The sequence below is a fragment of the Sphaeramia orbicularis genome, chromosome 7, assembly GCF_902148855.1.
Source record: "Sphaeramia orbicularis chromosome 7, fSphaOr1.1, whole genome shotgun sequence".
Lineage (NCBI taxonomy): Eukaryota > Metazoa > Chordata > Actinopteri > Kurtiformes > Apogonidae > Sphaeramia > Sphaeramia orbicularis.
Genome location: NC_043963.1, coordinates 16,899,474 through 16,914,248, shown reverse-complemented (window position 1 = coordinate 16,914,248; position 14,775 = coordinate 16,899,474). Strand labels below are relative to the sequence as shown.

Genomic DNA, 14,775 nt, shown 5'->3' with positions numbered 1-14,775 from the left:
GGGAAAAAAAAAAAAGATTTTCAAAATTCATAAAAAATTTGAACTTTGACCTACTGTTCCCAAATTGTAATGAAGTGTTCTATGTTACTGGCAATGTATAAACCCAATTTTGTATGAATTCAACCGATAGTTTTGCTGCTAGTGTAGCTGCAGTTCCTTAAAACTCTATTTTGTGTCCAGTTCTTGAGCTAGTCATTGACGTGAGACTTCTTTGAAAGTTTGAATTATTTACTGAAGAAAATGATTCACATTACAACAAAAATATTGCAAAAAATAAAGAATCTTTCATCCATTACAAATCAGTAAAGCCTTGTAGTCACGGTCAAAGACTGTTGCGCTCTGACCCCTCTACTGGCCCCCCTGCAGCTTACTGCTTTAACAAGTAAGACAATGCATATTCATAACCAAGCATATTAAAGATTAATGCAACAAATTAGGTAACAGTTATTTCTTTTAACTTTTAACCTAAACATTGTACCTTACAAATTTAAACTATTTTACACTAATTTGCATTATGGCTCTAACAGCTAGTGTTAACAAAGAAAGAAAGAAAAAAAAAAACAAAAACAAACAAACCGAACCAAAAACATTACCCCTTGCCTCTCCTTTGGAGGGTGGGCTAACAATTTAATGCCTGTTACTGAATTTTTTGCACCTTTGTAGATTTGATCCATAATACACATGTATAAATAATAAGTTGAGGCTAATAATATTGTTACAATTGCACTTGTGTTCCCTAAGAAAAATTTGTTTTTTTCAGGTTATTCACATCATTTTTTGTTTGGATAGTTTATAAATGTAAATATTTTCATAATTTAATGTTATTTTTTGCACTGAAACAAATAAAGAGTTGGAACTTGTCATTATTTATTGGGTATTTTCCTATTATTTTACTGGTCTGAAAAGAAAACAAAATGAGTTTGAAACCCCAGTGGAGGTTTGTGGTGTTGTTGGACTGGTCTGTGTCCAGTTTTTTTCTTTTCCACGTCATACTTTTCTCTTAACTGATCCTAGTCTTTGTTCTGTGTCACGTTCACTGTCCTCCATGTTTATTTGACTTGCCTTCATGGTAATTTCCGGCCTTCACCTGCATGGAAGAACACAAAAGATCCATAAATGAGCTCCAGTGAAATAAGCATCATCCTATCACAAATCTAAATCACACACACATCTGCTTTGCAATCAGTGTGTGTTACAGTGAAAACAGCAAGTTAAACTCTGTGCAGATCAGCCATGAAAAACAGTAACAGATGCTGTGTGGGGTTGTGTGTGTAATGCTGATTGTGTGTAACGTTATGTAACTGCCGTGTCGTCACTGAGCTTCTGTAGTCTTAATCTCCGAGGTCAAAACAGAGACACAAGCGGGATCACACACTGACCTGCAACATAGACAACATAGAAATACACACACAAATATACACAACCCAGAGTTTCAGTCATTTAGAAATGGTCATTTTATTAGAGACAGTTACAAATGATCGAAAAACTTCAACTCCCAGGATGCATTTCAACAGCAAATATACAGTACATTCACACAATTTCAAATTCTCCAGTTTGATGCCTTTTCTTTGTGGCTACAGCAGCTGAGGCTCATGGGTATTGTAGTATTAAGGTTAAGTATGTGTCGAACTGGAAAAAGGAGATTTTTCTATAACATCACACTATTATATTTATAACAGTTTAGATTTAGAGACTCCTAGTGGCAACAATGACAAACTGGAAATTGTCTTCTCTGTGGCTACAGCAGCTGAGGCTCATGGGTATTAAGGTTAAATATGTGCAAGGCAAGGAAGGTTTATTTCTATAGCCCATTTCATGTACAAGACAATCCAAAGTGCTTTACAAAAACATTAAAAGCATTACAGCAGAAGCAATTAAAAGTATAGGCATGAGAGAAACAAACAAAACAAAACAAAATCAGATAAACAGATAAAACAGATAAAAACCTAAAAGAATAAAAACTTGATTCAAATGCTGCTGAGAACAGGTGGGTCTTTAACTTGGATTTAAATAAAGAGTGTTTCAGCTGATCTGAGGTTTTCTGGGAGTTTGTTCCAGACATGTGGAGCATAGAAGCTGAACGCACCTTCTCCATGTCTGGTTCTGACTCAGGGAACTGGAATAAAGGACATTTTTCCATAACGTCATCAAACTATGATATTTACCCCGCCCCCCAAAGGGGAGGCAAGGGGTATTGTGTTTGGTTAGTTTTTTTTTTTTTTTGCTTGTTAACACTCTAGCAACAAAACTATTGGTTGAATTCACACTAAATTAGGTTTATAGATTGCCAGTGACCCAGAATAGAGCTTATTATATTTTGGGAAAAGTAGGTTAAAGTTCACATTTTTTATGAATTTTTAAAATCTTTTTTCCCCATTTACTTACAATTAGCAAAATTTCAAATGTTAGTAGGAGTAAAACTATTGGTTGAAATCATACCAAATAGGGTTTATAGATTGCCAGTGACCCAGAATAGATGTCATTACATTTCGAGAAAAGTACGTCAAAGTCCAGACTTTTTTACGAATTATTTATTTTTTTCTTCTCATTTACTTATAAGGGCCAAAATTTGTCTATGCTGACATCAGCACACGCATAGACATGATGACATTAGCTGGATCGATGCCAAAATAAGCAACAATTCATGCGATGGGCGACACGGTGGTGCAGTGGTTAGCACTCTTGCCTCACAGCAAGAAGGTCCTGGGTTCGATTCCAACACCAGTCGACAGGGGGTGGGACCTTTCTCTGTGGAGTTTGCTCCCCGTGTCTGCGTGGGTTCTCTCCGGGTACTCTGGCTTCCTCCATAGGTGTGAATGTGAGAGTGATTGTTTGTCTCTGTATGTCAGCCCTGCGATGAACTGGCGACTTGTTCAGGGTGTACCCCGCCTTCGCCCCTATGTAGCTGGGATAGGCTCCAAGCGACCCCCGTGACCCTAGTGAGGATAAAGCGGGTTCAGAAAATGAATGAATCATGCGAGGGGCGGGGTTTGTTATGCCTGGCACCACTTGTTATTTACAGTTTTGATTTAGAGACCCCTAGTGGTGGTAATGACAAACTGGAAATTTCAAATTCTTCTGTTTTAGGCCTCTTCTCTGTGGCTACAGCAGCTGAGGCTCATGGGTATTGTAGTGTTGAGGTTAAGTATGTGTAGAAGTGGGAAAAGGAGATTTTTCCACAACATCATCAAACTGCTGAAGGGGAGGCAAGGGGTATTGTTTTTGGTTTGGTTTGTTTGTTTGTTTAACTGAATTCATACCGATTTGGGTTTATAGATTGCCAGTGACTCAGAATAGATGCCATTACATTTTTGGAAAAGTAGGTCAAAGATAATTGTTTTAAATGAATATAAAAAAAAAAAATAATATTCCCATTTATAACTTATAAGAGCCGAAATTTGTCTATGCTGTCTATGTCTATGCTGACATCAGCTGGATCGATGCCAAAATAAGCTACAATTCGAGCGAGGGCCGGGGTTTGTTATGCTTGGCACCACTTGTTATAACAGTTTTGATTTAGAGACCCCTAGTGGTGATAATGACAAACTGGATATTTCAAATTCTCCTGTTTGAGGCCTCTTCTCTGTGGCTACAGCAGCTGAGGCTCATGGGTACTGTAGTATTGAGGTTAAGTATGTGTAGAAGTGGGAAAAAGCACATTTTCAAACAACATCATCAAACTGCTGAAGGGGAGGCAAGGGGCATTGTTTTTGGTTTGGTTTGTTTGTTTATTTAACTCTCTAGCAGCAACACTATTAGCTGAATTCATACTAAATTAGGTTTATAGATTGCCAGTGACCCAGAATAGATCTGATTACATTTGGGAACAGTCAGTCAAAGTTAATTTTTTAGTGAATTATTTAAATCTTTTATTCCCCCATTTACTTATATTGGCCGAAATGTGTCTGTGCTGTCTATGTCTATGATAACATCAGCTGGATTGATGCCAAAATCAGCTACAATACTTTCAAGGGGCGGGGTTTGTTATGCCTGGCACCACTTGTTATAACAGTTTTGATTTAGAGACCCCTAGTGGTGGTAATAACAAACTGGAAATTTCAAATTCTTCTGTTTGAGGTCTCTTCTCTGTGGCTACAGCAGCTGAGGCTCATGGGTATTGTAGTATTTAGGAGAAGTATGTGTAGAAGTGGGAAAAAGGAGATTTTTCCACAACATCATCCAACTATGATATTTATAACAGTTTTGATTTAGAGACCCCTAGTGGTGGCAATAACAAACTGGAAATTTCCAGTTCTTCTGTTTGAGGCCTCTTCTCTGTGGCTACAGCAGCTGAGGCTCATGGGTATTGTAATATTGAGTTTAAGTACGTGTAGAACTGGAAAAAGGAGATTTTTCCACATCATCATCCAACTATGATATTTGTAACAGTTTGGATTTAGAGACCCCTAGTGGCACCAATGACAAACTGTAAATTTCATAAAATTTTTATTAAAGTGTGTTTTACATCTATTTTTAATCTGCAGCTGAAATCATTCTTCTCGGACTCCGCTTCATGACTGAGTTTATTAATTTCCACTCTGTCTCTTTGTCTGCAGGACTCGGAACCTCTCTGGTGGATCTCCTAGACCTCGACACACAAAGAAGATCCACTTCATCAAGAACATGAAACAGTACGATACCAGAGGCAGCAGGTGAGTTTGGTGTCCAAGAAAAAAAAAAACAGCAACATTTCTGTCTTTTTTCTTCAGTTTTCTGTCACGTGTATGTGTTTATGCGTCTGTGTCTTCTTTATATCGGTGCTTTGGGACAATTTCCCCTCAGTTTAACCCAAAAGTAGAATTCATAGCATTGTTTCCCGGTACATAAATTTAACTTTAACAGCATGTTGATGCGCAGCTCAAAGCCAGCAGAGGTAACAGTGAGGTCAGGACACTGGGAAGGAGTATTTCATGTTGACGTTTTTATTACAATTACATCGGCCGGGACCAATAAATCACATTTTCATCGTCGTTGTGATTTGAACATGCGATGTTGATAAAAAAACGTGTTTTATTTACTCACACCATGCGTTCACACTCAGCATGCGAACACTTGAACAATCAGATGGAAGTGTCAGCGACTCAGATTAATTGGCATCAGTTCTGTGTCCAGTGCAAGATTAGTTTGTCTGGTTATTGGAAGTCACATCATCATCGCAGGAGTGAACAGTATTATTGCACTGCTGAAACCGCCCTACGACAAACAACTGGGTAGGGTCTTAGGTATAATCAAATCATCTTGTTATAAGCGAAGAAATGAAAATCGGGAAATGAGGTAAGCACATTGGGAGTAGTTTCCATGAAATCATAGAAAAAGAGAAGCCACTGAAGAACTACAGAAAAAAAGAAATAAACCCAAACTGAAAGGAACTGTGCCTATAACAAGCAACAAAATAAACACAAAAATCACCCTGCACAATGTATCACTGATTTAAGAGGATTTGGGTGTGATCTAATGGCATAAATAGAAAAAAGTAATCACAACCTCAGTTATATGGTAATGTTTTAGATTTACTGATGCCTAGAGGAGGGTTTTTTGTATTTTTTAATTATAAAGTTTGCATGCAAGGCTTGAAATTTCTGAATGGGTAATTGCGTATTTTAATAACTAAACATGGAAACTCGGGTAGAAACGAATTGCATTCTCATTATTGCTCACGGTAATCCAAACAAGCAACAAAATAAACACAAAAAATGACAAGAACTACCAAGAATAACCACATAAACTTAATAATGACTTAACACCATAATTTATGCTACTGTATTGAGGCTTAAAACAGGCTTTTCTTGGCAAATATAAGCAAATTCTGTTTATTAGACACAACAAAACCAGTTATTTTAGACTTTTTATTGTTAAATTGAGAAGCTGGGTCTGTGGGTTCCCTTTTAAAATAAGTAACATTGTTCCTTTTTTGGAATATTATGCAAACCAGTGTGTTATTTCGCTAATTAAATATTGATTAATATGATTAATATTAATAGCTGGTTTTATCGTCTTTAAATCAACCCATAAAGACCCAGTGCTACTTTTGTGGCAGTTCCAAATGAATTTTTCTTTCTATTTAATCTTTCTTAACTGATTTATCACCATTTATTGTAATATTATCTTGTGTGTTTTGCATTTTTTCAGTGAAAATCAGGTATTTTCCTATATTTAATTTACTGATCATGCACTTTAATCATTCTGATATTACATTTGAGGGTTATTATATCAAAAACGTAAAAAAAAATTACTTTTCCAGTAAAATATATCATTAAACAAGTGTCACCAACAAGTTGTCATTTATCGAAATACGTAGATTTTACTAGTGAATCAATGTTGTAGAAGATGATGGTGTTTCCATGGTAACTAATAAGCCTCTGAACGTCCAAATGGGTCATATCTGATGACCATGAAAAGATGACAAACTGTATTTTACATCAGTTATTAACATGTATTGATAGAATTAGTCAGATATTAAACATTTACATCAGTAGATGGTTTGAGTCACCAGTGGCTGTTCTTGTTTTTATGGGTTAATAAAATAAATGAATTTACCATGTGTCAAAGTGCAATTTTACCCCATTTTCATTCCTACTCCATCTACTGCATGACCCTGAAAACTGTTTCAAATTCAGAAAAGGCTGAGGTGGAGGTGACAAATGTCCAGGAAACCAGAGTAGTTCATGGGTTTCCATAAAACAGAGAATCACCAGACACTAAATGTAGAATCATTAGATGCTCTGAAAGGGTTGGTTTGAGCTTTTGTACCAGTGTTACCACCTAAAAAAGTCTCATCTAAAAATAAATATCCATTTACATGTTGGCTATATTTAGAATATTTTCTCCTCTTTTCCTTTCCGTCTGGCAGTCTTTTCCCACGGGGAACTGAAGCCCTGAAGTGATCTTAAATCTATCAGATCACCGGTACACCAAGTACACCTCTGCCGACTGTGTTTTTATATCACTGTGGTGATTTTATTTACCCTATTACAGATTTACACTGACAAATAAATTACAAAGGCAGTGGTTCCATGAGGAAAAGTCTCTGCATTCAGGCTGAAAATAGAGGAACTGATAAATCTGATAAGAGACTAATACAGATTTTAGTTTCTCACACAAACTTTTCAATGTAGAGATAAAACTAATCAATTAAAAGTGTCTCTTCTTGATTATGAAGGAAGCCTTGAAAAAGGAAGTCAAGCTGTTTTCACCAACAAAATGCAGATTTTTACTCCACCTCCTGAAGGGGAGGAAAGGGGTATTGTTTTTGGGTTGGTTTGTTTGTTAACACTAGCAGCAAAACTATTGGTTGAATTTATACCAAATTTGGTTTACAAATTGCCAGTGATCCAGAATAGATCTTTTTACATTTTGGGAAAAGTAGGTCAAAGTTAAAATTGTTGAAATTAATTTTTAAACCCCCCCCCCCGCCCCCAATTTAGTTATAAATGGGCGAAAATTCACGTCTGTAGCAGCAAAACTATTGGCTGAATTCATACCAAATTGATTTCATAGACTGCCAGTGACCCAGAATGGATCTCATTACATTTTGGGAACAGTAGGTTAAAGTTGAAATTTTTTTCATGAATTTTTAAAAATCTTCCGGTTTACTTATAATGGGTGAAATGTGTGAGAGGCTGGGTTTGTTGTGCCTGGTACCATTTGTTTCATATTTGTTAATTGTGCTGTGTATTATTAGCATCATTGGTGCATTTCATTACAACTGATATGAGTATGTCTACACCTATGATTTGATTTAATTTAGAGATTTATTCCAAACATGCAATGAAATTTAACATACATGCGAATTAGCAAAACATACATAATAATACAAATATCAAGAATCATAACTGTCTTAGACAGAAGAACAGCACAATAGTTCCATTTACATGTCTGAAAAGGGGCGGGAAGAAGTGCAACTTAGCCTAAAAAATGTATGTTTTAGTGTTCAGCCGAACAATGTGAACTGAAAATTAAATATCATTTTTCCCCCAATATTACAATTTGTGAGTTTAAATGATTGTTTTCTAGCTGTAACTACTGCAAGATATGATTCAAAAATACTCTTTCCCTACGAAGCTATATGTCATGTACGACTAAAGAAACAGAGTCACAATTTATATTTTACAAGATGCAAACAGATTGTATTTAGGCATTTTCTTAATAAAATAAATAATCCAGATTTTGCAATTTAAGCATTTTTCATGATTGTCATAAAACAAAACCTCAATTAATCGAGTCGATTCAATGTATTTCCCGGCCCTATTTTAGCGTTTAGTATCACTTTGATGTTTCATTAATGGTTTTTGCTTCCAACACTATATTGATTCTGTGGTAAAAGTGCGCAATTAATCAAATATTAATAATCTCTGTATCACTCTGCACAATGTATCACAGATTTAAGAGGATTTGGGTGTGATCTAATTACACAAATAGAAAAAGTAATCACAACCTCGGGGATATGGTAATGTTTTAGATTTACTGACGCCTACATTAGGGTTTTTTTGTATTTTTAATTAGAAAGTTTGCATGCAAGACTTAAATTTCTAAACGGGTAATTGCATATTTTAATAACTAAACACGGAAACTCAGGTAGAAACAAATTGCATTCTCATTATTGCTAACGGTAATCCAAACGTGACTTTTTCACAACAAATTGTGCCGCTTTACTTCGTATTCACTCTGTTTTGTCTCAACTCTGATTGTGGAGGTACTTTGTTTCTCAGTCTTTCTTGTGCAGCAGTTAAACAGATGTCTTCTTCTCTCTTGGAGTCTGGTCAGTGTCATTTGTTCTCTTCTTCCTCTATTGTGTTCTATTCTGGTCCTTCCTCTCTCTGTATATAAATCAGACCTCTGGGTCAAAGAACACAGACTGCTCATCAGATAATAATAGAGAAGGAGCTGATAGTTTAAAATAGAAGAGCAGAGGAGCCTTCTGTAGTTCAGTCACACAGCAGAGTGTGTTTACACAAACAAAGACCAAGCTCAAGTCAAACCCTGCTGTGGCCACGGCTGTCACCACCATGAAAAAGTAGCTGATAAGTAATAGAGCAGTAGTTTATTTATACACATACAGTAGATTTAATGAAGGAGAAGGAACATATGGCACTGAACACTGGGACACATCAATGAAAAGGACATTTCTGTTTGTTAGAGTTTGGAAACAAAAACCTGCACAGACCAGATCTGATATAAATAACACAAATATACACAGAAATGACCAGAGTTGTGCAAGTTACTGCCGAACTGTAACACATTACAAATTACTTATTACTGTTATTTAAAAGTAATTTCTTAACTTATAGTATTACTGTCTCAGAATTGTGATGCGTTTACATATAGACTCTTGTCATAATTGGCGCCTGCGCAGTAGAACCCCCACCCCCCAACTTGATAAAGAATTCTAACTAGTCATAGAAACGTTAGCTTACCATGTCATTGCTGATCACAGGGATCATGCTAACTAGCTGTAAAGCAGGTTAGGGTTAGTAATGAGCATACGTCAGGAAATAGAACTTTCCTGACGCATTTTTGATTCCTTAAAGTCTCATGGTCTTGCTGTTCATTTTTTTTAAAAATTTGAGCAATTAAATTCTGGGCGAAAAGTGTTGTAATGCAATGAACATGTATCGAGCAAAATATTACTGAAAATTGATTAGTAATGCCTTACACTACTGCGTTACAGCAGGGAAGTAATCTGTTACTGTAACGCATTACTTTTATACCGCGTGACTCCCAACACTGGAAATGACAGGTCATAATGACAGGTACCAACAGGCTAGACAATAAGAAAGAAATGCTGGTTTTTTTTTTTTGTTTTTTTAGTCTTTCATTGAAGAAATTCCATTTTTTTCACTCTAGTTTGTACACACACAAATACACAAATAGGACCAGTACACATGCACTTAGGCTCCGTCCACACGAAGACTGTTTCGGTCATATCCGCAAAAGTTTTGTATTGGATAGGCCTTTCATCCACATAAAACCAGCGTTTTCAGTCACTGAAACTTTTTGAAACCAGGTCCCAGAGTGAATACATTTGAAAATGCCGGTTTAGTGTCTCGCCTGTACGACCAAACTGCAACTTTTCTAAAACAATAATGTCATAGCCCCGCCTCTCTAACCTTTCACCACGGAAGTAAGACACCACTTCACAACAACAACAACAATGGCGGACCACAGAGTACTGCTCATGCTACAACAGCTGTTGAGCTTATTGGAAATATTGAATCAAAATCTTCAGCCTCTCTTTCATTACAATGAGCAACAACAACCATAGCAACAATATTCACTACATGCTCTTGGATCTACCACAGAGAGGCAACCAGGAGGAAATACTGGATCAGACCCTGTAGAACTAAGCAAGTTGGTTATCTGTGGGGATGGGTCAGTGTGTTTTTACTGCTGTTGTAACCAAATAATTCCTGCAAAGGATCAAAAAAGTATCTATCTATCTATCTATCTATCTATCTATCTATCTATCTATCTATCTATCTATCTATCTATCTATCTATCTATCTATCTTTCTTGAAACGACTGTGTTTACGTAGCACTTTTTTTGAAAACGACAAAGAAGAAGATCGGATAGGAAAAGATATGGTTTTATGTGGACATGGCCTTAATGTGTAGAAAGGGGTCAGAGTGAATAGGTTGGGTGCCCTGGGCAGTTGCGGAGGGTTTGGTGCTTTGCTCAGGGGCACCTTGGCAGTGCCCTAGCAGTGAACTAGCACTGCCCCCAGTTTCCAGTCCACATGCATTAACTTGTCTGGCATAAGACTTGAACCGGTGACTCTGATTTCCCAACAATGTAGCCACTGCCGTCCCCAATATGTCAAATAAATTCAATTATGTGAGGTTTTACTTTATGAAAGTCACAAAAAATGCCTCAATTGTAATGTTTTGATTATTCTTCTGGAGACCTTTCATGTTAAGCAAAAATTCAATAAGAAACCATGTTTGTTTCTTGTAATCAATGAACTGGGAGTGTGTTTTTCCAGTTCTATTAGTAAACCAAGTATTTTTGAGTCATGTTTCTTCTTCAGTTATTGTAGCCAGAAAACAATTGATTTTAATCCTAAACTGTGCATCAAATTGGAAAAAATAATTGTGTTTAAGTGTTTTGGCCATATGACGTACCTCTATTCTCATTATGAGTAATATTGAAATGTCGTATCCAATCACAACTCAAACAGAAAATGATGTGAAAAATAGTTTCATCCATTTGTTTTTGTGCAAATGAATGGAGATCATTATCGCTGTCATATGAAATAAGTGGGTCAGCTCAAGATTAGGCGGTAAGATGATTCTGTTATGATGGTGATGGGCCCAGATGTTTCCCTTCAAAGCGTCGTGGATATAAATGTTGATCATTTCGGCGGTTATCTCAGTCGTTCTGGATTCCGGTCTCAGTGGATCAGACGGTATGTCAGGATTTTTTTTCTTTGAAGCCGATGACGGAATAACGCGTCCCCTGTGTTTGGAAACGTGTTGTGATAAACATACATAAAATTCGGAGTCACGTCGTCAGCGTGCGGTAATGATGCTTCTGTTCTGTTTCCACTTTGACTCCCCACAGATTTCCTGCTGCTGACTTTCCCATGGATCACTGTGTTTATGTGTGTGCGTGAGTGTGTGTAATTCACATGTATAATGTGTCTCGTGGGATGAAGGTTAAAAGGCAGCAGAAGAAAAACAAACACTCAGTAATTTCAGATAAACTAATGGCTGTGTGTGTTTTCAGCAGAACTTTGAGATCATTTATCTCTTGATTTCATTTGGCTGTACCACTGAACTCTGTATGAGAAGGTCAACTAGGGCTTGGATTAATTGCTTTGCTCTTCTAATTTTTTTCCATTGTGACTTTACAAACAAACTGTATGAAGCTGTAGTACTCAATATCCTGGAAATCTAATAGAAACTGTACTTCAACTGATAACAAAACCCATACAAATAATGTAATTACTGACTAATTAGGATCAGTTTAATGTCTTCCCTGATAACACTGTGCCATTTGTTGTTGTAGATAAAGCATAGAGTTTACATTTCCAGTCATAAAATCAGGGTTTTCAGACACTAACAGTAAAATACATATTGTAAACTAGACATTTATTTTATTTCTACATTATCTGTCAAAATCATAGGTTTTGGCAAAAAAGACCAGAAAAACTATGAGTAACAGAAACACTATCAGGATATTTTATGACCTTATTGTTTTTTGTTTTTTTTTTATAACATCCAATCATCTATTCATTGTTTAGTCTAAAAAAAAAAAAACGGCAATTTACCAAAGATAACACCACATAACAAGTGGTGCCAGGCACAACAAACCCCGCCCCTCGCACATATTGTAGCTTATTTTGGCATCGATCCAGCTGATGTCATCATGTCTATGCATGTGCTGATGTCAGCATATCATTTGCCTCTATATATGTGCCAAGTTTGAAGTAAATTGAAACTAAATTGATCTTTTTATAGAGATTTGAAATTTCTCCCATTATAAGTAAATGGGAGAAAAAAAAGATTTTAAAAAATCCATTAAAAAAAATTGAACTTTGACCTACTGTTCCCAAAATGTAATCACATCTACTCTGGGTCACTGGCAATATGTAAACCCAATCTGGTATGAATTCAACCAATAGTTTTGCTGCTACAGACATGAGAAATTTCACCCATTATCAGTAAATGGGGGATTAAATAAAGGTCATACAGGTCATATTTTGCTGAACCCACTTGTATTAGTCTGTGGTTCATTTATTTGTGTATTTGGACCCTAATAGTTCATAAAGTTTGAATTTGAACCCTTCAAGTGCTGCAAAGCTAACTTTCTATTCATTTTGGCAAAAATCAAGTGGATTTCTACAACTGTTTTAATTCCTGCTTAATTTGTTACGTCTATAACTAGTTATGTCACAACATTTGCACATATAAGGTCAAGACTTCAGACAAACATTTCTCCAAATACGACATAATTGTTTATCAATAGCAGCGGTTGTAATTTTAGCCGATTATCTAAAATGTTCAGTTGTTGGTTGAACGGGACAGAGCAGCACAGCCAATGACCTGGAGGGGGTGGGGCGGGAAGTGGCTCATTTGCATTTAAAGGGCCAGCGCTAAAAATGACCTTTCTGGTGTCATTACTCAGAAATAGGGTTGAAGATGGACCTGTGGAGTTGAATTAATGAAGAATTCAGACCCAAGCAGAGCATTTACGGTTTATGTAGACTGCAGGGAAATGTTTTAAAATGTATAATTTCATTTAAAAAAGCTAAATATCACTCCTTTAAAGTAAATTCTACATATTGCTCCATTAACAGCTGAGAAATTAAAAACAATCCTTTTATAACAGTCGGACTCAGTGCTGTTCCTCCTAGCCATTATAAAGTCTTGATAGTCCTACTGTATCCCATCATCACACCATCAGTTCATCATTCTCATGTAAATCTGAGGTGTGTATAGTGAAACCAACCCCCAATGGCTACATGTTTAAAAAGGATAAGTAGGTTTATGTTTCCACACACTATGAATCATTCTCAGTCTCTTTGTTTCCAGAGCCAAATGTAATGACTATAAACATTTTCTACCGAGACACGAAGCAGACGCAGGTGGAGCATGTCTGCCAATTAAATAAAAAAAAAAAAAAAATCTACTCTATGTGTGTATGTGTGTTGTCAAAACTTCAGCCCCATCTGTTTTATGGTTTAAGCACCTATACAGATGAAACCTGTTTGTGTTTCAGGATCGTACTCATCTGTGCTAAGAGGTCTCTATGTGCTGCCTTCTCTGTTCTGCCCTATGGAGAGAGCTTCTACCTCAGGTAACGGACACACATCATCACAAACATCATCACATACAGGGTTTCTGCAGGTCACTAAAAAGCATTAAAAGTCATTAAATAGATTTTGTGAAAACAAAGGCCTTTAATGGCAAAAAAAAAGCATTAAATTCAATGTCCAGATTCATTAAAAAATTAAATACACTTGATGGGAAAAAAAGCATTGTTATTCATGATTTATTTTGATTTTATAGACATTTAATAATTTTGATTGTAAGTATAGTGTGATGATTGACAGGCGTAACCCTTTGATTGGCTATTTATGGCCGATGCACTAAGTTAGAACACTGGATGCTTGGAATGCAACGTGCTGTGTACAGAAGAGCAAAGGGAATATGTGGGGAAAAATGGGAAAATGTTAGTTTCAGCAGAAGTGATTGGAGAAGGAACAATTCAGAACCTGGTTGAAGCCTGTCGACAGTAAACTGTCATAAAACTATACATAAAACTGTATCTGCAGTTGGACACGGGCATTAAATTAACGTAGCATTAAAAGGGCATTAAAAAGCATTAAATTAGATTTAGTGATACCTGCAGAAACGCTGACGTAGCCCAACATGAAAGATGTAACCTGTACATATACAGAAACAACACTAACACACCTGTAACATCAAAATGAGTGAAATGCAGGTTAAATCTGTCAGAGCCCTTGACCATGAAGATCTGGAGTTGGTCCCCAAGCGCCTTCAATGGCACCTCACTGCTCCTAATGTTCCAAATGCTAAAGATAGATTAGATTAAAATTAATCTAATAAAAAATGTATATATTTATTTACATTTTTTTGTCTGTCTGATACAGCCATACCTTTTGAAACACTTTTTCTGCAAATATTTCGTGATAGGAGTTGGGAAACTTGTGAAAATTTAAGGGTGTCTGAAAACTTTTTCCCGCTACTGTAAATACAACGCATTCATACCTTTTTCATTCATGTTTGGCCAGTTTCATGTGTGCTTTGCATTTC

At 36.3% G+C, this 14,775-nt stretch overlaps 1 protein-coding gene across 1 annotated transcript in view; it reads left to right on the top strand.

Annotated features, from left to right (window-relative positions):
* cables2b (Cdk5 and Abl enzyme substrate 2b) overlaps positions 1-14,775 on the top strand; it is a 60,531-nt gene that overhangs the window by 34,088 nt on the left and 11,668 nt on the right. The window contains exons 2-3 of the mRNA XM_030138615.1: positions 4,557-4,652; positions 13,718-13,795. Of these exons, the coding sequence (XP_029994475.1) occupies positions 4,557-4,652; positions 13,718-13,795 (174 nt within the window). The remainder of the gene's footprint in view (positions 1-4,556; positions 4,653-13,717; positions 13,796-14,775) is intronic.